This window comes from Rousettus aegyptiacus, unplaced genomic scaffold, assembly GCF_014176215.1.
Source record: "Rousettus aegyptiacus isolate mRouAeg1 unplaced genomic scaffold, mRouAeg1.p scaffold_m13_p_12, whole genome shotgun sequence".
NCBI lineage: Eukaryota > Metazoa > Chordata > Mammalia > Chiroptera > Pteropodidae > Rousettus > Rousettus aegyptiacus.
Window position 1 is genome coordinate 7,957,456 of NW_023416287.1, and position 24,859 is coordinate 7,982,314.

The 24,859-nt window shown below is 44.7% G+C and overlaps 1 protein-coding gene and 1 pseudogene across 1 annotated transcript; both read right to left on the bottom strand.

The window, feature by feature from the left end:
• Positions 1-746: 746 nt before the first annotated feature.
• On the bottom strand, positions 747-14,832 carry RNF114 (ring finger protein 114). The gene is made up of 6 exons (XM_016143739.2): positions 14,667-14,832; positions 10,940-11,090; positions 8,987-9,093; positions 8,531-8,645; positions 3,708-3,815; positions 747-2,490 (listed from the first exon to the last, which is right to left on the bottom strand). The coding sequence occupies exons 1-6, from the start codon at positions 14,804-14,806 to the stop codon at positions 2,425-2,427; spliced, it is 687 nt and encodes a 228-aa protein (XP_015999225.1). The 5' UTR covers positions 14,807-14,832; the 3' UTR covers positions 747-2,424.
• On the bottom strand, positions 11,803-11,921 carry LOC118610191 (annotated as a pseudogene).
• Positions 14,833-24,859: the final 10,027 nt, after the last annotated feature.

The window sequence follows — 24,859 nt, forward strand, 5'->3', positions numbered from 1 at the left end:
AATATACATGTAATTAAAATAAGTAAACACTTGAGTAGTTCGTATGTAACAGTAAAAGCTCTTATTCAAATTTATTTATTTGTTGGCGTCCCTGGGTGGGCACAGCTCTCATTCAATTTCACCAAAAAACTTTTTAAATTTCCTTATACTCAGGCATATATGGTGTTTACTAAGCACCTACTACGCGCCAGCACTGTACTAGGCACTGAGGATTTACACATCAAATATATAATTACAAACTGATAAGGGTTTCATAAATGGTAGCTATTTAATAAATAGTACATACCACCTACTTCATAAAGAAACTAGAAGCCAGAAAATTATTCCCGTTTGTGTCATAGGGAAGCAGGTTCAGAAAGTATTGGCCAGATGCCCTGTGGCCAGGAGCAGAGCACAGAACCCAACACACCCGGGACTCAGATCCCAACCTGCAGAAGCCTCTACTAGGATGTGTTGGGGCTGCTGCTCAGCCGTCGAGCAGAGCTGAGGCCCGTGTCTGAAGCCTTGCTTCATGGAGCGTGGCCACGTCCCACCTCACCAGATCACCCAACTGTGAGGGGATCGGGTTCATTTTGCAGAGGACGGGCCTGGGGAAACTCAGCTGGGGAGGTGTTACAGAGCGCAGGTAAGAGCCAGATGGGACTCAACTGACACACAAAACCACCCGCCCTCAGGAGCAACAATCTTCTAGACGCCCAGACTTCAGGAAATGGTGGTTAACAAAAACAGGCATTGTGGCTTACCAGTTGGATAAATTATGAAATTTATTTATATTTCACCTTTTAAAAGCCAAAACATAACAAATTTCACTTTCTGGAAAGTCATCTTATTAGAAATACATGAAGTGCACTTAATACAAGGAAATCAGGTTCTTGGTACCACCAGTGAGACGGCCACGAGCTCGTCATTCCCGCAAATGAAAGTTTTATTCAATTTCCCTTTAAACTTAGACCGAGATGATCTCAATCCAGGGAGGTCCGAGTCAACTTTTTCTAAAAGTCACTATGAAGCAGCTCACCCTAACATCTGGGCCCTCCCAAACATTAGAAAAAAATCACTTGCCTCCAAAGCGCCCCATCTCTGCTGGCTGCCAGGCATCTGCAGTTCTTAGTGGCAAGTGGGGAGAGGCCCGAAGCCCTGTCACTTACAATCTCTGCCACCGACCAAAAAAAAAGTTCCACATTTAGACTGGAGAGGCCTGACATGAAAAAGCAAAACCAAGGCCTGATGGCCCTCGGCCGGTCAGAGGTTGCTCCCATGCGTTGGACTCAGCTCCTCTGAGCCTTGTGTTTATTAATATGGTGGAACATGGTGAACACCAAGCTTCTCGAGGTGCTACCAAAGCAAGTTTCCACTAACAGCAGCTCACAAAGGATGTGTAGAGCCTTTCAAACAGTGCCTTGTCAGGACAGACAGCAGGCTGTGAAACTAGACCTCCTATAAACGCTGATAGAAAAGCAAAGCTCAGTTTGACTTAAGTTACAAAACAAAGTAAAAGAATGGGTATCCACTGGAACCCCCAATCCTCTTCCTTCTCATTCATTTGAGGACTCTTTTTTGTGCCTTAAGGACAAGAGTGTAAGCGGGCTCCCAGGGAGTTAAATATGACCCAGTCATTTGAAAATACCTCATCAGTTTGAAAATCAGAAGCCAAAAGTTATGCCCCGACCCCCTCTCAGCTGACCCTCCTTCCCATTTATGGAGAAAGTGAGTTTAACTTTTCTAACCTAGAAACACTTATTAAACATATGGTTACATCTTATCCTAAAAAGGCACCATGCAGGCATTTAAGTCTGAACCAGTTCATTCTAAGGGTGTGCAAGAACAGCAGGAAAATGTTACCAATCAAAACTTCCAGCATCAGAACAGGCAGACCACAGAACACGCACCCCAAAGAGACTCGGGGAAGGTGTCCTGGGGGGTGACTCCAGCTCCAGTAGCTGCTGCCAAGGACTAACAGGACCTTGCACCGCAGCGAAGCTCCGCCGACAGGTGCACCGCTGCCGGAGCGCACACGCCTCGGGGACAAGGAGAAGAGACACTTGTCTCATTTGTGCTTTTCGTGACCCAGAAAAGGTCCTGGCTGGCTCGGAGGACCTGAGAGATCAACGCTGGATGGGAGGACCAAGTGTGAAACACGGACAGGCGGAGAAGCTGGCGTCTCTTCCTGGAGAGGAAGCAGAAGCTCCAGGGAGTAGCTGAGGCAAGACCAGACATGTGACAAACACGGTTAACGGTGGGGGAAGAGCCCAGAGGAAAGGATGGCTCTGATCTGGGGACCTATTTCCCTGTCGGAAGGGACCCTGTCCTAATAACACGGCCCGCTTCCAGGTCTGCTGTACATTTCAGGTGTATGAGTCACATGTTTCACACGTAATACGAAATGGAAGCTCAGGAACAGGAGGCGGACAGCGGACACTCTGCTCACTGATCGATGATGGAGCGTTGCAACACCTGATTCATCATGTCCTCTTCATCAACATCATAATCCTAAGGGCAAAACACAGACACAGCCTCAGCAACAGTTTGCAGCTGCAGACTCGCTTTCAGTAGGAGGAGCGGGACCGCTGAGCGACGGGCTCTGGGGAGGGTGGCAGGGGCCAGATCCTGCCCCATGGTGGGCGATGGTAGCTGCGTAACTCTGGGCAAACTGCTCGATCTCTCTGCGCCTCTGCTGCCTCATCCTGATGACAAAAATAATGATGGCACATGCAGACAGGGGCTATGAGGGTCAGAGAGCACCCGGGTGGACCTGGCACAGACCAAGTGCTCCAAGCATGGAGTGAGACTACCCTAAGTCAACGAGACCGTTTTCTACTTGGGTGTTGTATTCATTTTTACAGCACTGACAAAAAAGACAGTTATTTTCAAGCCTGGGATTCGGACACTTGACTAGACCATGAATCACCTTTATAACTTAGGAAAGAGTCATGCTTTTCTTTTCAGGTCCTGAAAGATAGCCATTAAGACCGAATACTTCTCTAAAATGTGAATTTGATACTTACATGCAAATAAAAGGTCTATTCTAGCAGTTGGCCAAATTTACTCAACACTAAAATGTCACAACACAGTGGGTCCCTCCAAAACCAGCTCTAGGGACAGGGTAACAAACCCAATGCCCACATTTAGCCAGTGGATGTGTTTTGTTTGCCCCGAAGTACTTTAAAAAATAAGTGAAACTTCAAATGCGATTACGCATCTCCAGCTTCTTGGGGTCGGGGGTGGGCAGAGGACACTGGCGACACCGTGCCTCTGCGTCCACACGGCAGCGGTCAGCTGGAGCCGATGGCGGCATGGTGGGCCACATGCTGTCCAGCCCGCGCACCCTCCCGCGCACCCTTACGAAGGCCGTTTCCATGACGTGCCCGGCGCCTGCGAGCTTCAGAATCCCAAATCAGGTTCTATCATAGATGAAAACTACGCATGCAAAAACAAAGTGGGCAAAAATTTTGACAAACAAACAAAAAGGAGCAAGCTGTCACTCTGCCTCAGTCTGCACGACCGGCCAGCTAATCTTCGTGAACACCACGCGACGAAGGCTCCGGCCACTTCCTGGCTCCTGAGTACAGACGGCACGGCTGCCGCTCCTGGGACTCATCACATCGGTGACAAAACTCACAGTGGGGCCGGCGGTTCCACAGGTACGAGAAGGGAGGCGGCTGTGCTGTCCCCCAAGGGAAGGGCCAGAGCCCGGGCTTCGGACTCACCACGAAAGTGTCGTACGAAAACTGGTGCCGGCGCTGGACGTGCTCCATGAAGTTGGCGCTGCGGTAGTTGGGGTCTCCCCAAGGCATCGAGGCACATATGGGACAAACCTTTCAACAGAGAAGCACAGTCTCAGGCGCCTGGAGTCGGAGGTGGCCTCAGCCCTGTGCCCTGTGTCGGGCCTCCTTTCTTCCAAGACAGCTCTCCTGACGCGCCAGTCCCAGGCCTGGCCACTCCTTCGAGTGCACATTCGTATCTCCTACTCGAGTCAAATGACCCATGGCAGCAGGCAAAGGCTTTGGCCGCGACACCGCCCTTTCATTATTCTCTACTGGGGTCAGAACGCAGCGGGGGTCGAGACTGCGGCTTTCCAACCCAGTAAAAAAACAAAACAAAACAAAACAAAAAAAACAAGGAAATGACAGAAGAGCAATGTCCCAAGAAAGTAAAACAGCCTTAAGCGCTCTTTTTACAAAGTAAATGCTCAGAGGAGGGAGTGCGAGCTGAGAAGCCTGCACGCAGGGGCTGGTTTGGGCTCTGAAGACTGGAAGGTACCTGGAAAGACAAGGAGAACACGGAACAGTATTCCAGGAGAGGGGCAGTAGAGGAGCGGAAAGAGAAAAGGCCAAGAGGCAGTATTACAGGCAAACAGGCAGCCAATCAATGTGGTCAGAATGAAAGATTCGGGGATGGGCAGGGAGAAGCTGGGGCAGGGGAAGAAGCAGGCCTAAGTGGTCCAGCTTGGAGATGGAACCCCACTATTTACAAGGAAGATATGGTAACAAAGGGGGTAGGCAAGAAACGAGTCTGAAATGGTAGAAGACTCCTAGAGCGGAGAGCTGGGCAGGTGGCTGAAACCGGGCAGCTGGAGTTGGAGCAGGCTCAAGGCTTCAGACAGAGGAGGAGCTGGCTTCCTGGGGGAAGGGCTGAAATGCTGACACCTAAGGACTCTGCAGAGGCAGAGAGAGAACAGAGGGCCCGGGGCCGAAGGAAAGGAGGCTTCGACAGAGACGAGATGAGCGGAGGGATGTGAAGAAGCCCAAGGAGGGCAAAAAGGGAGAAATTAGGTTGCGGTGCCAGAAACCAGAGCAGTGCGACAATATTGATCACAATTTTGAGTGCACTTAATCTTCAACCGGATCAATCCACATTAAAGACCTTATTTTATAGATATACAAAAACAGGCAAGATGTTAAAATTTATAGTGGCCTTTTAAAATTCATTATAAAAAAAGTTCAAACCTACAGAAAAGTAGGTAATAGTTTGAACCATCTCTTATTCTCAACACCTAGATTAAGTTTGGAACACTCATTTCAGCAAAAAGGAAGCATTTTAAAGTAAGATACATTTTACCCTTAACTAAGATACATTTTACCCTTAACTATATCAGTATAGTCTTCAAAACAGGCATTTCCCTTTATAAATACTATACAACTCTCCCACCTATCAATCAATTCTTTAGTAGAATATTCCACCCTTAATCAAGTTTCCTGATATTGTCTGGAACTGACCCTGATGTTCATCAATAGTTAAATCCTGGTACAGACAAGTGATATAAACTGTGAAGCTCATTAAAAAGTAAACCAGTCTACATGTACTGACAGGGAACAGATGCCAAAAACGTGGGTTACAGCTCGTATAACGTGCTGTCATTTGTATAAAAAGGACAAAAAAGGGGTCGTACACGAATCTCTTAAGGACAGTCAGAAGCTGGAAATGTCTCTGATCACGATTCTGCTTTTCCACCTCTGCAGACCACTCTGATGCCAGTGAGCACTCGACAGAGGCATGTTCCGATGCTGTGAGGAAAGGGCGGGTTTAGGAGCCAGGAATCCAGGTTCCGGTACTGGCGCTGCCAGTAACGAGCTCTCTGACACGGGCGATCCTCTAAACGTGCTGGCGCACAGGTTTCTTTACTTATTCACTCGTAAAAACGAGTGCAGGGGAGATGGTGCCAGGAGTGAGAGCATCTCTACCATTTTACTGGGCATTCGCTTTAGTTTTCATAATTAGAGCTGTGTTTCTTTGGCTAACTTGAAAATGGAAAATGGGAAGTGAGGGCAGGTGAGTGGTGTGCGGGTCACTGCGTCCGTGCACACGTGCTCTTTCGACTGGCAATTAGTTGTTAAGAACTGTAACACATCCTGAAGAAGCCGAAAGCCTGGCTCTGGGGGCTTCTATCCGGCCTAGTGCAGCCAAAGAACAAGGACCGCGCAGCTCTTTTGGAATCTCAGGGACAGAAAGGCAGCAGGTGCGCTGCCGTCCAGGCTGCCGTCTGCCTGCGGAGACTCCCACAGGCTTCCACGCAGCAAAGATGTAAATGTCAGAGAGAGGGATGTTACCACCAAATGATGAGACTGTTTATTTTTGAGCAAGAATCAATTCTTTGCGACTGATCTCCTGAAGGGCTGGCAGGCCACCACTGTACGATATTTTACTTCTTATTGGGTTTATTTTTACTATGCTAACACGGAAAGTGGTAATACAACACATTTTCCACACACAAACACAGAATAAATATCAAGAATATAAATACTGGAAACTGATGGTACAGAAGGGAAACAAGGGCTAGGGGCAGGGGTTGGAGAGACACTCTTTACAGTTCGCTTTTTACACGATGAACTGACTACATACAAAGGAACACATTTTTTAAATTCCAAAGAGGTGACAGAAAACAAGGACCCGAGAAGACCAGCAGGGACCACAGAGAATGTGATGTCAGCAGGGTGGAAACCAGACTCTAGGGGAAGTACAGGAAGGTGTGGGAGAGACAGCAGCAGCTGAAAACCCACAAGCTGGAGGGAAAAGAGAAACTAAATACAATCTAGAGAAAGGGCTGGATCAAATATTCCTCCTACTATTTAGACGGGGAAGGCTTGGGTACATCTGAAGGAAAACGAGTGTAAGGAGCGGGTAGAGAGGGAAGCTGAAGGTAAGAACACGATGAGGAAGCCGCAGGGGCAGGGAGTCTTTCTCTGCGTCAGGCCCGTCTCGGTCCTTTGGATGCAGGTAGGGAAAGGTCAGACTTGGAAAGGAGCCTTTTCCTCAACACAAGACGGAATGATAAGAACAAGGAACAAGGGTGACAAACTCAGGTGCTCACAGGAAGCATGCTGGTCAGGCAAACGAGCAAAGCAGGATGGGTAGAAGCCTCACCTCTCCAGAGGGGCAGCAATTGCTCAAAGCTAGCTGACTCCTGCCAGAGACTCCTACTTTCTCAAATGGAGAGTATTAAGTCTGAGAAACCTTCTGATTTCTAAAGATTAGGGAAATTTAAATGTGTATGGGCCAGACATGTCCCACAGGCTGTCAGTCTGTGACCTCACAGGTAGATCAGAGCGCACCTGAGATAGAGGAAGGACGAGAGAAGAAATGAACGCACATCTGATACTTTGAACTTAGTTAAAAACAGGATTCAGTGTTATCTGTGGCAAGGATAGGGACAGTCATGGCAGGAACTCAATGTGGAAAGCTCAGGATCCCACTAGAAAGTATGTGTCTAGTGGCAACAGGGCCTGTGTGAAAGTGGGGCGCACGATGAGCCATGCCGGCCTAGTTCCCTGGTCTGGGGAGTTAGGACAAACCGCGGGGCGGGGGTTCATCTGTGGGATCTGTTGCAGCACAATGTGAACAGTCCAGGGAGGCCAGTGTGAACAGCGGATGGACTGACCAGAATCTGCACTTGGCAAGGAGTTCGATAAAGTCAAGAGAAGACGTGAGACATTCTTGAAGAGACCAGCTGCTTCTTAACATTTACAACAGAGAAATAAAGAAGGCCGGTAGGGCCTGATCCTATCAGCAAAGGCTCATGTGAATTCTAGTTCGTGCACCACCTTCTACACCCTGGGGCTGAAGACTGCACGTAAACCAAGCACACAGTTCATCGGGAGCAGCCTGAGATAAATGGGGAAACTGGAACTACGCGGGGCAGCTGTATCACGACCAAGTCTGTCAATCACATCAAGAGGGAAGGGTCACACTGCTGAGATGGACCGAATTCAAACTTTTTTCAGAACAAACTCCATGTCAGTCTGTGATATTTAAACGTCTAAGCTCCAATAAGCACTTTCCTGATAATTTCATTTTAAATTCTCTTTCTCCACAAGTATTAGGGAGCTACTCCCAAAAGGAAAATGGCAGCTTTACAGAGGAGAAACTTGGGGGACATCAAGGGGTCCAAGTTAGCATTACCAACAATGGGACCCAGACATCGAGTGGCCCCTAATGTGGCACCTGGAAGACATATCACTTAGGGAGCAGTCCTGAGTCTCATCATGGAGAAACAGATGAGCCCAATGAAGGACATGCTACAAAACCACCTGCCTGTCTGCTTTAAAAATGAAAAGGCCAGGAAAGACAAAGACAGAGACTAGGGAGACATGACAGCTAAATCTACCACACCGATCCAGGATTTGGGGGCAGCGGAAGACTTATAAAAAAAAACTACAATGGAAGACTTATTAAAAAAAACTACAATTTTTAAAAATTAAACATGAACTCTACATTAGATATTGGAGCATATCAATGTTATAGTTCCCGAGTGTGACAATTATACACACACAGTTTTCTAAGAAAATGTTACTGTTCTCAGGAAATACATGCTGAAGTATTTCGGGACAAAGGGACATGATACCTGTAACTTATTTTTAACGGTCAGCAAAAACGTGTATGTAGAGAGCAGGGTTAAGCAAATACGGTAAAATGTTATTAACCTGTGACCTAGGTCAAGGGTACAGAAGAGGAGTTCACTGTACTATTCCTGTAATTTTTCGGTAAGTTTGACTTTTTTCCCACAAAAAGTATTTTTTAAAAAAGTTTCTCTTACCACAGATTTGGTATCCGTGCTGTGGGATAACTTGCAGTGTTCCACAAGTCCTTCTTGATCAAAGTTCTTCTCAGGACAGTAAGGGCAAGGAAAGGTGTAACGGTTGGGGACATTCCTGGAAGATCAAAGGAAAAGAGAAAAAACCTGTCAGTGCATTTCCATGCAACTCCAACCACTGCACCCTCCAAAAAGGAGCAGCATTCGCTGAGGGCTGTGATGGTCACTTCAGAATCGGGTCGTGTTTGGAAGATGACATAACAGCATAGCTAATATTTACAGTGAACATCCGTCTTTCTCCACCCCACCTCCCGTACAAAACATACCAGCTTTGGCTGGCTTAACGATGACATCTTCGCTTTCAAAAACTCTTACAACCAAATCTTTCGACATGCAAAGTGCCCAGTGTCTCTGTAGCAAAAGATGACCTTCACCTTGAGGAGTCATTGAATCACTTACCTCGGCTGCAGGGACGCATCCTTGGTGGTGGCCTTCACACCTTCCATGATGTAATTCTGGTATTTGGAACAGGTAGCTACATGCGCCCGGATCTTGGATAGGAAGAGCTTGGACCAGAAATATCAGAGGCCATGAGTTAGTCAGGAGCTCGTACCAGGCCCAAAACAGTACCAAAGCAAAGGCGAGATGAAGGCTAGACCTCTACCACCCCAGCAAACAATCTCAACAGACTCCTGGCTATGGGGCCAGGATTGGATGCCTGTTTGTTGCATGGTTTCTGTTAATACGAAGGCTGTTTTACTTGACCAAATCAGGACATCTGCTTCCACTCTGACTCTCCTAGATGTCTGCTTTACTCACAATGTGCTCTCTGCTGAGACACACTCCAAACCCAGTTAAGTTTTTCAAGTTTTTCACGCTAACATTTAAACTCGTCTCCTTACAGCAAGCCAAGAACCACGTCCCATTATGTGCAGCAGAGAAAAGTGATCATTCAAGTAAAAGGGATAAAGTACGATTGCCACATTGTGATAAATGATCTTAAAAAAACACCTGAATTCAAATCTGAATTCAATTTCTTCTATAAAATCTACTCTTTGCAATATAGAAAAGAGAAAAAAGAAAACCCAAAGAAGAGTGCGTCATGACAGCTGTTTAAAAAAAAGAAAAGGGAAACGTGTAAGGAATGAAGTGAGAGGGTGATAAAAGGAAGATGCACATTTTTGGAGGCATGATGCAATACAGTCACTGATCTCTAAAATGGAGAAGATCAAAAGCATACAGGAAAAAAAATATGTAAAAATATCCATCATGTATACATGAAGGAGGAGATAACATGGAATTTTATTTTACTATCTTGAGTTTCTAGGTTAAAAGAAACTGCAAGAAAACAACAAAAAACAACAAAAAAAAACGCTTCAACATTTGAGCTCCCGCTTACCATGCTACTACTGTATTAACCTCCAGCTAAAGAACTTGACACTGAGCTGCCAACCAATGAACTTCCAATTAACAGGGATGGGAAAGAGCCCCATTTAGAACTATCCACAGTGCACCACTCCTGCTAAATCACTCTGAAAGGAAGGAAATGGTCAAGTGTCTGTGGCTAGCCACACTGAAGTGTTAATGAAACTGATATACAAGGCTGTCCAATAAGTGAAAAAATTTTTCAAAAGTGAAGAGAAGTAAAAATATATATTATAGTATGATCCTATTCAGTAAAAGTCCTACGTCGGTGTTTGTTAAGGGTGGGAAATGTTTTACAGCCTTCTAAATTGAATCACTTTAAAGAGATAATCTCTGGAGGGACAAGCCTATCTTATTTATTTTTGTTGGAAATTAACAAAATGTGATTTAAAAACCAATAAACCTGTGTATATCTCTTGAAAAATAAAGCAACAGTGTTTTTTAGCAGTTATAACAGATGTTAAATATACTTGAGTCATAATGATTATACTAAGGAGCATTTCAAATCAGATATTGCTATTATGATTTCATACTGACCTTTATATCACGATTCCTGTCAAATGCTAAAAATTGATTAAATTTTATATCTGTAATGATAGATTTTAAAACTTCCTCTCATACTCACTACAGCAGATAACTTGAGTCACTGACTTCATTTTATAAAAAAAAGAAAAAAAAAAAGAAATACTCTGTCATTATGTTCTAATCGTGTGTAGTGCTTTGGAAAAATGGGTCTTTTATAAGAAAAACGGAACTGATTTCTAAGGCTTTCAAAGCTGACATATGTAATAATCTAAGCCAACTCTTTAAAAAAAACCCAATACAGTTACCAAAATGAAACGGCACAGCCATTGCCACGGATAACTAGCATGCGCACGTGCTATTAGTCACCCAGTCATGCTCTAACTTCAGGAACATGGCAACAGCTCTATGTTTTACCCCATCTCAACACAGAAAGACTGACTCTTCCATTTTACGTCCACATACATTTTTACGGCAGCCATGGCAAGAAGTCTCTGTGCTCTCAATCTGCCGCTCGAGCTCCACAGCTCGGTCGCCAGGTGCCAGAGGGCTACGACACACCCCACAGACAGGCTTCTTCGGCTTCAGACATTCCTGCAGGCATGCAGAGCAAAAGCTAGAACAAGACATACAGAGAACCTGAGTCATGCATTGTGGAGACAAGACGACAAAAATGGATCAACTTTTAAAAAGACATCAAAGAATAATGGATTAAAAACTTGCTCCCTAACCCTGATTCAAATACTGGGTCTTCCTACACAAGAAAAAATGGGGGTGGTGAGGGGGAACAGGTCTTGCAAAAAACACACGGGTCCAGCAACAGAAACAAACACAAATTACTGTGATAATGGTGAAAGGTGTCATGGCGCTGTTTTCAAACCTTAGCCCCCAGCACTGAGGGATCTTGGTGGGCTTTCCTGACCCTTGGTTTTTCCTCTGTGAAATGGAGAAGCAGAGCCCACTTCAAGGACCGCTGGGAGGATAAAATACATACAGACCCTTAGTACAGTGTCCAGCACATATGAAATGCACCACAAAGAGGAGCTGCTATCGTCAGAGGTGAATGCAAAGCACTATGGGAATACAAAGAGCAACTAGTTGTGATCCAAGAAGGACAGGGTGAGATTTCAGTGACGGCACCTATGAAAGATCTCTAAGAGTTCAGCTGGCAGAGGAAGAGAATATTCCAGAACCTTAACTTAAAAATTCATGATGCGTCTGAGGAAATAAAAGCCTGACACTTCCTCATCAGCAGTGGGGACCCAGATGTTTAAAGCAAAGTATCAGTAAGACCGAATACGTTTTATTTTTTTAATTATTATTTTTTACGCTTACAGCACCTGGTCTTCCTAGGTGGTCTCCCATCCAAGTACTAACCACGCCCAACCCTGCTTAGCTTCCGAGATCAGATGGGATTGGGCTTATTCAGGGTAGCATGGCCATAGACCAAATCCCAGTTTTAGAAAAATAACTCTTGAAGTTATCACAGATAATAGAGTTAACTTGAAGTTGAAATCAAAGAGATGGCTAATGGCAAGGGACTGTGAGGGCTTAGCTGGGGCAATAGATAATGAATTCAGGAAATGATTCAGAGGTGGAATCAGTAGGACTGGTAACTTCTTAAATTTGAAGAAAAGGAAAATCGAAGATGGCCAAGTTTCTATCCTGAAGCCTAAGCAGGTGGTGACGTGGAAAGTACAAAGAATGGAATGTGCGGCACGAAAATATCCCAGCTAAACACCCAACGTGGTAGACGTAAAGCAGGAAAACAAAAACCTGCTAGAAAGAACTCAAGATATATAACTGAATGTAATCTGTGCGTTTGTCAATTTTAAACTGTCTACAAATTTTCTTCCTCTGTCATTAAACTAGATATTAACGCTGCTAAGCAAAACTAGACCAGGCTGGGAGAAGGTGAGGGGTCTACTGATTCACCACAGAGGGCACAGTGGTAAACTGAACTAAGTCCCTGTCCTCATAATGCTTATGTTACAGAGTGGAGAAAGACACAAATGTTAGTTTCAGACAGTGATTAAGTATATGAAGGGGAAAAAAGCAATGAGATCAGCTGGGGTGGATTACAGAAAGCTTCTTTAAGGAGGTGACATTTGAGCTGAGACCTAAAATTCTGAAAGATCCTCGCAGATCTGGATGGAAAGAGTTCCACACAGAGAAGACACCAAGTGTGGAGGGGTGTCCGAAAGGCAGAAAGGAAGGCCTTTGGGCCATGAGTCATGGTCAACAAAACAGCCTGCTTTCAGTTTCTATTTCCTACTATAGTCTTTTTCTATTTCAGCCTTCTTAGATGTTCCACCATTTCTGTCACAGTGTTAGGTACAAAGTCCCTTCTCTGGAGTACCCAGCCACTACCCTTCCCCAGCTGTATTCCATTAGACTGAAGAAGAATATAGTCATCAGGACTTGAAATAAAGTTTTATAAAAACCTGGTGTCCCACTCAGCCAGAGCTGCAGTGATGTTCAAGTTCTCAAGCACAAAGATTAGCAAAAACCAACGAGGCAGAGGAAAAAGCACTTGGCTGGAGCTGAGACAGGTACTGCTCTCAGCAAGGTGCATTCATCTGTCTTCAATCAACACTGAATTGAACACATGGAACTAGTCTGGTGAGTATAGAAAAGAGCCAAGGTTTGAATCCCAGTACTGCCCCTTGACCTCTGAGCCATGAAAGGTTAATCTGGCTCAGGGAAACCTCAAATTTTGTTGCTCTTGTTGCTAAACTGAACTGGGTCAAGCCTCTTGATTTACCCATTACCGCCGCCATGAATAGGTTTGATCCCCATAGCGCCCTCCCATTACACAATGAAGTTCACCATAGTCTGAACATTTGTTGGTACGTTATCATCATTCACGAGACTGTGAACCCTGAGAGCAGAATCACCTTGTTTCTTACTATGCCCCAAGAATCTGGCACATAATTGGCAAATATTTTAGTCTGCTGAACATAAGATTTGCTATGTGCAGCACATGCTCTGCGGAGGTAATCTAAATGAGAATGGTGATAAAGGAGGTAACAAACTGGACCTTGAAGTTTGAAAAGGATTTGGGTAGTGCAGGGGGGAGGTGCAGAAGTGGCAGGTAGAGTTCCAGGTTAACTGAACTGCAAACAGGAACAGCCAGGAGCTAGAAAGAGCTTGAAGCAAAAAGCAGTCAGTGTGGCTGGGGAGCCCTTGTCAGGTGCCAAGTGTTCTCTGGGCTGGCAAACATGCCTGTAGTCCATCTGGGAACAGTTAGACGATGGTGAGCCTAAGTACTCTCACCTGCAAAATGGTTACCAACCCTCTTCCCTGGCAGGACTGACTTAAAAATAAAGATGCCCATAAGGCCTTGCAGGTGCCTATTGTGCCTACTGATCAGTAAAGGAGTCCTATAGCCAACGCCAAAGTGATGCCCCTGAGGGAGGCCCTGGAGAAAATGCCAACTCCCAGGGGCAAGAAGCATGTGGTCATGTTTTCTACAATGCTTTCAACTTAGATGTGCTCGAAGCAAGGCTGAGATGCAAATCCTGCCAACCTCAAAGCACCTGCCCCAGCCCAGGACCCGCACTGACACTTTCACACATACCTCCCTAAGTCTTCACAACGTCTATCAGCAACATGCAGGCCACGGAGGCTTCATTCCAAACAGCACGAAACAAACCTGTACTAAAGTAAGTAGGAATGCTAACCACCCCTACCTGCCAACTCCCCACCTGTTTCACAGTTAAGGGAAAGGCTGGGCAGTTCTGTATCAAGACTTCCCTTTTGTTTTTAGTCTAGTTCTGCGTTTCTCCAGCGTCAGTGCACATTAGAATTATTTAGCAGAGCCGGATATGTGACGCCATCCGTAGTTTGGGATACGGTCGATGTACGCAATATTCGAGGGAAACTGTGGCTCTAGAGAGCAGACTTTAGACCCTAACCCCCGGCGGGGTGCGACTCCACTATCATGGGTGGGAAGGAGTTGACAGGCCGCCTGGAACACAGTAGGCGCTCATCCGAATGGCGGCATACTTGGGAGTGAGCAGGGCAACAAAGAGTATCCCGCCAACTTTCACGAGCCCGGAAAGCCCCGTCAGAGAAACCGCTCTAGGCCGGTCCTCTCGCTCCGGCCCGACGCCCTCCCTGCCGGAGCCTCGCCCCTCGGCTCCACTCCCCTCCCAATCGCCCCCCGGCCAGGCCCCGGCTCGCCGCTTACACGTGTCCGCAGAGCACCCGCACTGGCTTCTCGTACACCTCTAAGCACACGGGACACGTGAAGCGGCTCAGCGGGTCGGACTCCGCCGCACGGCCTGCCAGCTGCGCACCGCCTTCACGGTCCTGCTGTTGCGCCGCCATCTTGCCGCCGCGGAGCGCAGCGCAACGGCGGCCCAGAAGGAGGAGCCCGACGGGGCGCGGCCAAGGCGGACGGCCTGCGCGAAGGGGCGGGGCGACGGCGGGGCTCGAGACCGCTGGGGGCGTGGGCTCCGCAACGCGCGCCGGGCTGGGGGCGGGGCCAGTGCGCGGGGCACGCCTCTTGGCCCCTCTGATGGACGGGAGGGAGGACAAGGCCGACGGCGATCTGAAAAACGTGGAAACCAGATACGGAGACTGGCCAAATTGGAACGGGCTTTGCGCTTCGGCCTGTTTCCTAAATTTAAATCATTGCTGTTACTTAGTATTTACTTATACACTATTACTTAATATTTCTCTTCAAACTGAGTTGCCTTCTTTAAACTTAGGACACAAATTGTAAAAGGAGTCCTGATATCACTCCTGAGCTGCAAATAGAAAATCAGTATCACTTGCATCTGCAAAGGAATTGTAAAAATACAGTGGAAACAAAACAGTATCAGTTATTCATGCTGGATACTGTTGACGCTGAAAAGAGAGATTGGCCATTATAAGAGAGGCGTTGAAGACAGGCTATCACCACACTGAGACTTGCTAACTAAAGCAGAAGTAGTGAGAGGAGTCTCCCTCTGTGAGTCAACATTATTTAATACTGTGTTTACATGCCTGCTGGCGATGGGGTCTAGCTCCTGCTCTGTACGGATAGGGAAGCAGAAGCTCGAAGAGATAGACTAAACCTTAATCTCACAAGAAGCAGGTCTAAGACCCAGGTGTTTTGAATCTCAACTCTCTCCACTTTCTATTGCACCCAAGTGGCTCTTATATGCAGCCCATAGATGTATAGCTTTAATAAGATACATCTTTTTAAAAGGCAGGTTGTGCTAACAATTCTACATAGTTTTCTTAATCAGGAGAGTTAATGATCAATTAAACCTCCACCTGAAAGGCCACAAAGGCCTCATAGTAAGGAATCAACCCAGGACAAATAAATCATGCTTGTTAACCAGGTTAATTGAATGCAAATGTGTGCCTTCTTTGTCTCTCCCCTTCCCAATCATCTGGATTGATTTTTCTGGACTTGGTGGCAGCAGGAGGATTATTTTTTAGCTATCCACGTGGGTATCTTTTCTGCAACAAATAACTTGGTGGGAAGGCAGCCTCCCAAGAGGCCAATGCTTGCTTACACTTTGTAGTCTCCTTTTCCTGTTCCTACACCATGCACCCACTCATCTGATCTCTTCCCTCTCTCCCTCCAGGGCAGAAGTGGGGGCAGAGGTGGACTGTGGGTATTTACTAGCCTTTGCATTGGTCTTGTAGCTGCTGCTAGACCCTGGGCAGAAGCAAGAGAGCCCCAGACCTGGACTTCAGATCCACTGAGCGCCTCCAGATTGGGCTCTTGAAATGAAATTTCCATGAGGTTATATACTTAGTCACAGAGACAAGAGGACAAGATTGAAATATTATCAGTGAACTTTTCGGTGTTTATTATTATAAGCACTTTACATGAATAAATCCTCACTTTTTACAGCTATGCAAATCGAAGCACAGAGAGATTACCTTTTAACACAGACTGAAAACGAGAGTCAGGATTTGAACACCACAAGCACTCTGGCTTTGGCACCCACGTCCTTAAGTGACCCTGTGCATTAGAGTCAACTGGAAGGCTTCCTAAAACAAAACAAAACAAATGCTGGAGAATACCCCCAGAGTTCCTGATGCAGCAGGTCAGTAGGTCTAGACTGTGGCCGGAGGATTTGCAGTTCTAAAGGTTTGCCGGGTGAGGCTGATGCTGCAGGACAAGCTAGAACTACCAGGTACCTCAACCCTCCCCTCCCCCATCAGTGCTGAGGCTAGACGAATGTGCTCCATCCCTTCCTGTTTTTCTGAGCACTCCCAGCAACAATGTTCCCACTATCCCTTTTCTTAGTTTGCAAATATATTGCCGGTATTCTCCACACACTCCTATTTGCTATTTTTCAACAACGACCTAATAATGTGTGCCAAATGAATGAACTGTTCTCTTCCCATTTCCCTTAATGTTCTTTAGGAAAGTATTTCCCACAATAGTCTCTTCCTTTCCTTTAGTTTTTGGCAGCTTCTCCCAGGTTGCCGGTATCATCTAAGATTCTCTTAGAGTGAGCCTGGAGCCAGGAGAAGGTTCTGTTCAAAGCCTTCACAAACTTGATTTTTACTGCCAAGTTAGACTCATTCATTCAAGAGACAAAGAGTTGCTATGGGCCTACAGTGGACCAGGCCCTCTGCATGGTGTGGGGGATACAGTGTAGAAGAACAGTTGAGATGAATTCGGCATGATCCCAGCCCTCAAATCATGTAACCCTCAGAGCCCTATCTCCCAGACTCAGGTCGCATGTAAAACTTATTACTATACTAGGCAGAATTTACAGTAGTATGTATTACTGTATTTATTAATCTATGGGCAGATAATTTCATCTTGATTTCGAGCTGGTGCCAAACTGTAAGAGCCAGGAGGGATTCCCACCTACACCACTAGGGGGCAAACGAGTATCTCACAGACTCAAGCATCCCAACAAGGTGTATACCACATTCCTTGTTCTTTTCAGTTCCTTAGGTGTCTACTGCCCCTGCCCGTTATAGCTTCCTGTACTTGGCCTAGAAGTGAAAATCAAAAAGAGCATAGTCTTAGATTGTAAAGGAGTTTTCACATGAGTGACACTGTAAATATTCATTCGACCAGTAGCTTCTATGTGTCAGGTATTCATTCTAATAGGTGTTGGGGATATGGCAGTGAATGATTTGGACGTAGACAGGAAAGACGCAGGAGAATGACCACATAAAAATTCTGCTTCCAGAAAATTTTAGTTCATCAGCATTTTACAGTTTATATTATATCAAGAATCAGCCATATAATGGGTACAAACGATGATCCAGTAAGACTGACAAAAACTAGAACCAAATGAATATTATCAAGACTGACTGAAATAGGGATTCAGATCCACCATCATCAGTGACAAAACTGCACTTGCGTGCATATTTGTGACTTGAGACATTCGCTAATGATAGAATGAAGTTATCACCATTAGGAAGACATTGAAAAACTAAGCGTCCGCATAGAAGTGGAACTGCCATGTTGTTTGGCAAGTGCATGCTTAAATTCATGAGAAACTGCCCAACCACTTTCCAAATATTTTCCACTGCTCCTCGTGATGTTATGAGTTGCTCCACAATCTCACCATTTGCTTGTCAGCCATTTTGATTTTGGGCATTCTATCGGGTGTGTTGTTGATCTTGTGGTTTTAATTTTCAGAATGATGAATAATGTTGAGTACTCATTTATCTGCTTATTGGCTATTTGTGTGTCTTCCTTGGAAAGTATCTGTTTAAGTCTTTTGTTCATCTTGGGGGGGGGTTATCTTTTTTTTATTCTTTAGTTGTTGGAGATAAGACGTTGTTTTATATTTAGGCCATTCTTTTTGTGTTTATTTCGAAATAATTTTAGACTTATAGAAGAGTTGCAAAAATAGTTTTAAAAACTCCTAGAGACCTTTTCAACTGTATTCCCCAATTTATCACATTTGCTTTATTGTTCTGTCTCTCTCCATATATATACACACACATACACACCTATGGCAGGCTTTTATATATATACACACACACACATAAATACATGTGTTTATGTATATTTACGTATAAGTATGCATTTATGTATACATATGCTATTTTTCCTGAAATATGAGAGTAAGTTGTAGACATGATGCCTCTTCTAAATAGTGCAATGTGTATTTCCTAAGAATAAAAACATTCTCTAAAAAACTGTAGTACGATTACCAAAAAGAAGTTAGCATGAATACAACAGTATTATCTAATCTGTAGACCTTATTCATATTTTACCAATTGTGTCTGTAATCTTTATTTAAATAAAAATAAATGTCTTTATTTTTTATTATTGTTTTTTTTAGTTTGATTGTATTTGGTTATCAAGTCTCTTTAAACTTTGTTAACTTGGAAGAGTTCATCAATTTTCCTTTATCTTTCAAGACTTTAATGTTTTTGAAAGGTATATTAGGCTATAATTTTTATCTTTGTGTGTGTGCATATGTATTTTTAAGGTCCATAAAAAATTAGTATCGTGATTATTTATTATGTATATTGTGGGTGTTTTCTCTGATTTTATGGTGATGGAATATAGGAGTGAAAAAGTTTGGAGACCACTGTTTTATAAGATGCTTGTGTGCACATTTTCCTATTTGGAAAACTATAATGTATTTGATGTGTGATGTTGAGAAAACATGAGTTATTCTAATTGCCTATAGCAGTAATCTTTGTTTCCAGCAGCATAGTTTGGTTGCAGGCAACAGAAACCGACCCCAGTAAACTTTAGCAAAATGGAAAGAAAATTTAAATTCTCAACTGGAGGAATTAGCTTGAACTTTTTATAATCTGCACTGTATTCAGACTCCCACAGACGAGTCTGGTTGGCTCAGCTTGAGCCATATGCCCATTCCTTAGGGTAAGGGGCCTTGATTGACAAACTACAAGGCTGTAACCAAAGTAGCTGTGGCCAGTGGTGGCCTCCCAAAGCAAAATTGAGATGCTATTATCAGAGTAAGGTGGCGGGGTGAAGGTGGGGGTGGGGGGAGGTGGAGACTGGGTGTCCACAAGTGATCTACATTTACTGCTGGTGGTTTTGTGCTCAGGAAGCTCTGTTAAGGCTTCCATGTCTGCAGCTCTTTCTGAGGAAAAGTGCAGCCCCAGGCTCATGCCATGTGGTTCTAGTGCCCAGGCCACAGCTGACTGATCAAGGCCCAGGGTCTAATCTTAGCCACCATCATGGGCCACCTGGATTGTTGTAGCAGCCTCCTCGCTACTTCTATCCTCATCCTACGACAGGCCCTCCTTGACACAGTGCCTGCTTCCCGCTGATGCTACTCTCCTGCCACACTGGCCACACTAACCTTCTTTCTCTTTCCCAAGCACACCAAGTTCATTCCTGCCTCAGGGCCTTTGCACCTACTGTTCCCTCCCCCTGGCATGCTCTCCCCTAGTTACCTTCATGGCTTTTTATAAGTCTCAGGTAAACAGCCACCTTTGTAGAAGGGCCTTCCTGAAGCACCTATATGAAGTCACCTTCCAAGCATGCTCTATTACATGACCTGATTTATTTCCTCCCCAGCCTGTATCAAAATTTGCAATGATTCTGTTCATTTGTTTGTCTACTTATTTACTATCTCTCTCCTCACCCTTAACATGTAAGCATGCCCATAGCTTAGATCTTATCTCTTGTTGCCTCCCAGCCCCAGTGCCTGGCACATAGGTGTCAATAAATATTGAATGAATGAATGAGTCAATGATAAATTAGGTAGTTTGTTGAGAAGCTGAGCCCTCAAGTAGACTAACCTTCCCAGTCAAATTCTTCTCCCTCTAGCTATTTCCCTCTATTCACTTTTTCTTTCCTTCTTTCTAATGAAATAGCGGAAATCATATATTTTTTAAAAAAGTTTTTTGTGGATTGTATATCATAAAATTTGCCATTTTGACCATATAAAAATGTATTAGTCAGTGGCATCAGTTACATTCACAATGTCAGACAATCTTCACTACTGTGTTACCAAATTTTTTTCATCATCCCAAACAAACCGTACCCATTAAACAGTAACTTTTCATTCTCTCCACCTCTAGGCCCTGATAACCTCTAATCTACTTTCTCTTTCTTCAAAATTTGCCAATTATAGACATTTTGTGTAAGTAGAATCATACAGTATTTGCCCTTTCGTGACTGGCTTCTTTCAGGTAGCATAGTATCATCAAGTACCAAGTATCAGAACTTCATTCCTTTTCATGGACGAATAGTATTCCATTGTACGATGGATAAACCACATTTTGTGTATCCATTCACCTGTTAATAGACACTTGGGTTGTTTCCACCTTCTGGCTACTGGGAATAATGCTGCCATGAACATGGGTGTACAATGTTTTGTTCAAGTTCCCATTTTTAATTCTGGGTAGATAGCTAGGAGTAGAATTGCTAAGTCATATGGTAATTCTGTTTAACTTTTTATGGAACCACCACACTGTTTTCTACAGCAGCTGCATCAGTTTACATTCCTGCCTGCAATGTACAAGGTTTCCAGTTTCTTCGGATCTTTGCCAACACATTTATCCGCCCCCCCTTTTTAAAGTATAGCCATCCTAGTAAATATAAAGTTGTATCTAATTGAGTTTTGATTTGAATTTCCCTAATCGCTAATAACGTTGAACACCTTTTCATGTGCTTCTTGGCCATTGGTATATCTCTTTGAAGAGATGTCTATTTAAGTCCTTCACCCATTTTTTTCATTAGGTTGTCTTGTTGTTGTTAAGTCGTAGGAGTTCATGATATATTCTGAATATTATACAGTTTGACTCTTTTGAGCGGCATAAATGCAAGGTGATCAGGATTGACCAGTACCTCAAGCCCAGTAATGTTTCCCATCTGAAGCCTACTGTACACCACAGCCTGGAAAACCCCACGGCACTGAGTCAGAATCATCATAGCTAGCTTGTGTTGAATGCTCACCCTGTGCTGGCGCCATGTATTAGCTCATTTAATCTTTCAATCATCCTTGGTGGTTGTTACTCTATTAATCCTTTACTGATAAGAAAAGGAAAAGAGGCCCAGAGACAGCTGGCAGCTGTCCACAGTCACACCGCTGGGAAGGGGCAGAGCTGGGATCTGCACTCAGGTCTTTTGGCTTCAGAGGCTATTTCGCCTTCCTGACTTGGAAAAATGTTGCTATGTAACAAAGACAACCTGTGGCTTTCCGTGGCCTGTTTCAAGGGAAGGACAAAGACGGTCAGTTCCAGCAAACAGTCCTTTGAAACCCAGTACTTTAAGAGACTGGTACAGTACACACCAGGAGTTCGTAACCTCAGGGTTACTGTTTTCAGGAGCCATTTAGAATCATCCTGATGGTGTGCTGGCTGGTCTCCACATCCAAACCCAAGGCTGTGTCTTCTGAGAGCTGGGCTGGGCTGGGTGGATCACGCTAATAAACAGCTTTAAGCCATCTGGGTTACCTTTGGACTTGTGGGTGGCTCCCGAGAGACAGAGATAAAGACTTTGAAGTGATTGGCAGTTGGGTTTATATTGAGAGGATGGGGGGAGAGCCTTTCTTCTTGCGCGGAAGGCTGACTGTGCCAGCTTTCATTTCAAGAGGAGTCTTCTTCCGTGTTTCTAACCGCCCCCAGCCCTTCCTCCACCAGTGGGAGGTCAGAGTGAATGCTGAGCTTTGAGAACCAGTTGGAATTCTTAGCCCCCAGCAAACTCATGTTGCACAACACTGATCCTCATCGTGGATGACATTAGCTGCAGGCTCACCCCTTTCCAGGCACAGGGTAAAGTTATTTCTACCCGTAATTACATTTGATTTAAAAAAAAAAAAAGGATCAACAAAAATAGCTAATGCATAATGAGCACTATGTCACATGCTCGAGTGGACTACCTCCTAACCGGTATGGAAGCTGGTTATCATTGTTATTTCTCATCTTACAAAAAAGAAACTGAGGCACAGAGAGGTTATGTCATTTTGCCCAGGGTCATGCATAGTAAATAGCAAAGTGGAACCCAGGTATTCTGGCTTCAGAGTCCAGCTTCTTAGAGGGCCTTGCCCAACTCACAGGGCTATTAAATACTATACCAGGGACTTGAACCCGGATCTTCTGGCTGCAGAAACATTTCTGTTCCATTGTGTCATGCTTCTTGGGACTGCAGAAACTGATTTCTTATCCACTATACCTTGCTACCTCCCAGCACCAAACACCTAGTTTGGAGAGCAAGGGCTGTGATCACCATCTTTCCTGTTCACAGACCTTCAGTAACTCCCAGGTGCCACGGGGTCAAATACAGACTCTTGGACTGACATGCCAGGTTCTCAGAGACTGGGCTGAATTCTCATCACCCCGATTTCCCAGTTCACCTTGTGTACTCATATACCTAACAAGATGGACTACTTGTTTTCTATCCATCCTTAGGGCAGGCGTCAGACCTGGTACCCAGAGCCATACAGCCCTCAGAGACATTCTTCTGGAAAACACAGTGTTTTATGTTTGGTATAAGTATAGGATCATGGTTTCTCCCCCACCCTCACTAAGGGCAACCGAGTCCTGGGCTTGCATTGCCTGTGCCACTCAGCCAACAGACCGACACAGGAGTTGGGATATTTAGAATAAGCATTTATTGTCAGAGCATCAGTGATCTGAGAAGGCAGCAGGTTAACACCTTCAAAACTGCCTTCCTTCCTCAGTCTGGCTCCGAGTATTCAAGGGAAAATCTGAGCCTTAGTTCAGAGGCTGCGTGATGGTTCTGGGGTGGGGTGGGGGTCTGTTGTGCTTCACGGAGCCAGCCGTTCCTCTGGCAACGTGGTCCTCTGGTGGCGTTAGCAACCCAGGAACAAAGATGGGAGGAGTCTGGAAAGAATGCTACATCAGGATTCTGATCAGTAAGCATAAGTGCATTAATCACAAGTTTCAGAGCAACTTTCTATGGCAGGGGATGTGCCAAGCTCTGGGTCAAGCTACTGAGGACAATCTATTGTTCAGCTACAGGGCTAGGAAAAGGGAAGAAGCTAGGGCCGCCCTGAGGCTGCTATTAGGGTGGATGTAACTAGGCAAGAGCACTACGGTCTCATTCTATGCACCCAAAATGAGTGGAAATGTAGTGTGAGAGTACCTGGCTCACGGCAAGCATTCAGCAAATCCTTCAGTGTGAAAACGAACATTGTTGACCCCCTTCACCATCGTTACTTATGTGGATGTTCAAATTGTCCCACATTGGCCAATAGGAACAACCTCTCCAACCTGGTTTTTGTGGCCTTTTGACATGTCCCATCGTTCTGTCGGCATTTCCTTAGTTTCTGGCTCAATAAGATGTTCCTGTAATTTCCCTGCCTTGGCCTGAGAATCAGTCATTTCTCCAAGGAGCCTTGGTTCATTTTAGTGGAGAATGGTATTTAGAAAGCAAGATCTGGGTGCTAGACCCTCGTTACTACAGGGGTGGCATTCCTTGTAGGCTCTCTCAACAGATGGAACGAGGACATTTATTTACACATGTGCTTATCATTGATAAGATTCATTTGAAAACCTGGACTTCTAGCTCCAATTCAGAAACCCCGAGTATCTGACTACTACAGTGAGGAAATTGGCAAAATCAGCTGGAGCCCGGTAGGGGGTCAACAATATTTGTTTCTGCACTGAAGAATTTACTGAATGCTTGCTGTGAGCCAGGTACTCTCACACTACGTTTTTACTCGTTTCCAGTAGTACACAGAAATCAGACTGTAGCACTCTTGTGCCTAGTTACGCCCACCTACACTCGTAGGCAGTTGTTTCAATTTCAAGGCCTTGCTTTTGATTGTTTTCTTCCCTCCAGCTGAAAGGACAGCTGGAGAGCCTCACGTGTCCCACTCAAAGCCCAGCTTAAATGCCACCTCCTCCTTGAGGCCCTCCCCAATTTGCCTTGTCAGAGGTCACTTCTCCATTCTCTCAGCTCTACACCCCGTTCACGATATTTACCACCGTCTATTCTGCATTATGGGTTTTTAGTTCATCCTACTCCTATTTCATATTGTCTTTCTGAGAAGGAGACTGTACACTCCTTGAGGGCCGGGGCTGTGTCTGTCTTGCTCACAGTTATGCCCTTTAAACCTAACATCAAATCTGACATTCAATGAAAATTTCCATCGGAAACAAATTCTGACCAACTTCCTATTGTGTATAGGGTAATGTATATATGGCAGATAGTAGTAATATAATTCTAAGCAAAACAAATATAGCTATATCCTTATGGAGCTTCCTGACTTCTAGGAAAGAAATGAATTAATAAAAATCACATAACATGTATTTGTGGAATGATTTTAAAAACCAATGATCTATATTTGTATTATTGTCCTCAGTTGAATATATATATATATATATATATCTCCCCTTAGAAAGTAAGTAATATCTGTTGATGTTTTGTTTTTCATTTCAGGGTATGTCTTTCTTTTTTCATTGCACAGTAGGTTTAGTGATCCTTTTAAAGCAGTATATAATAGTCATTAGTAT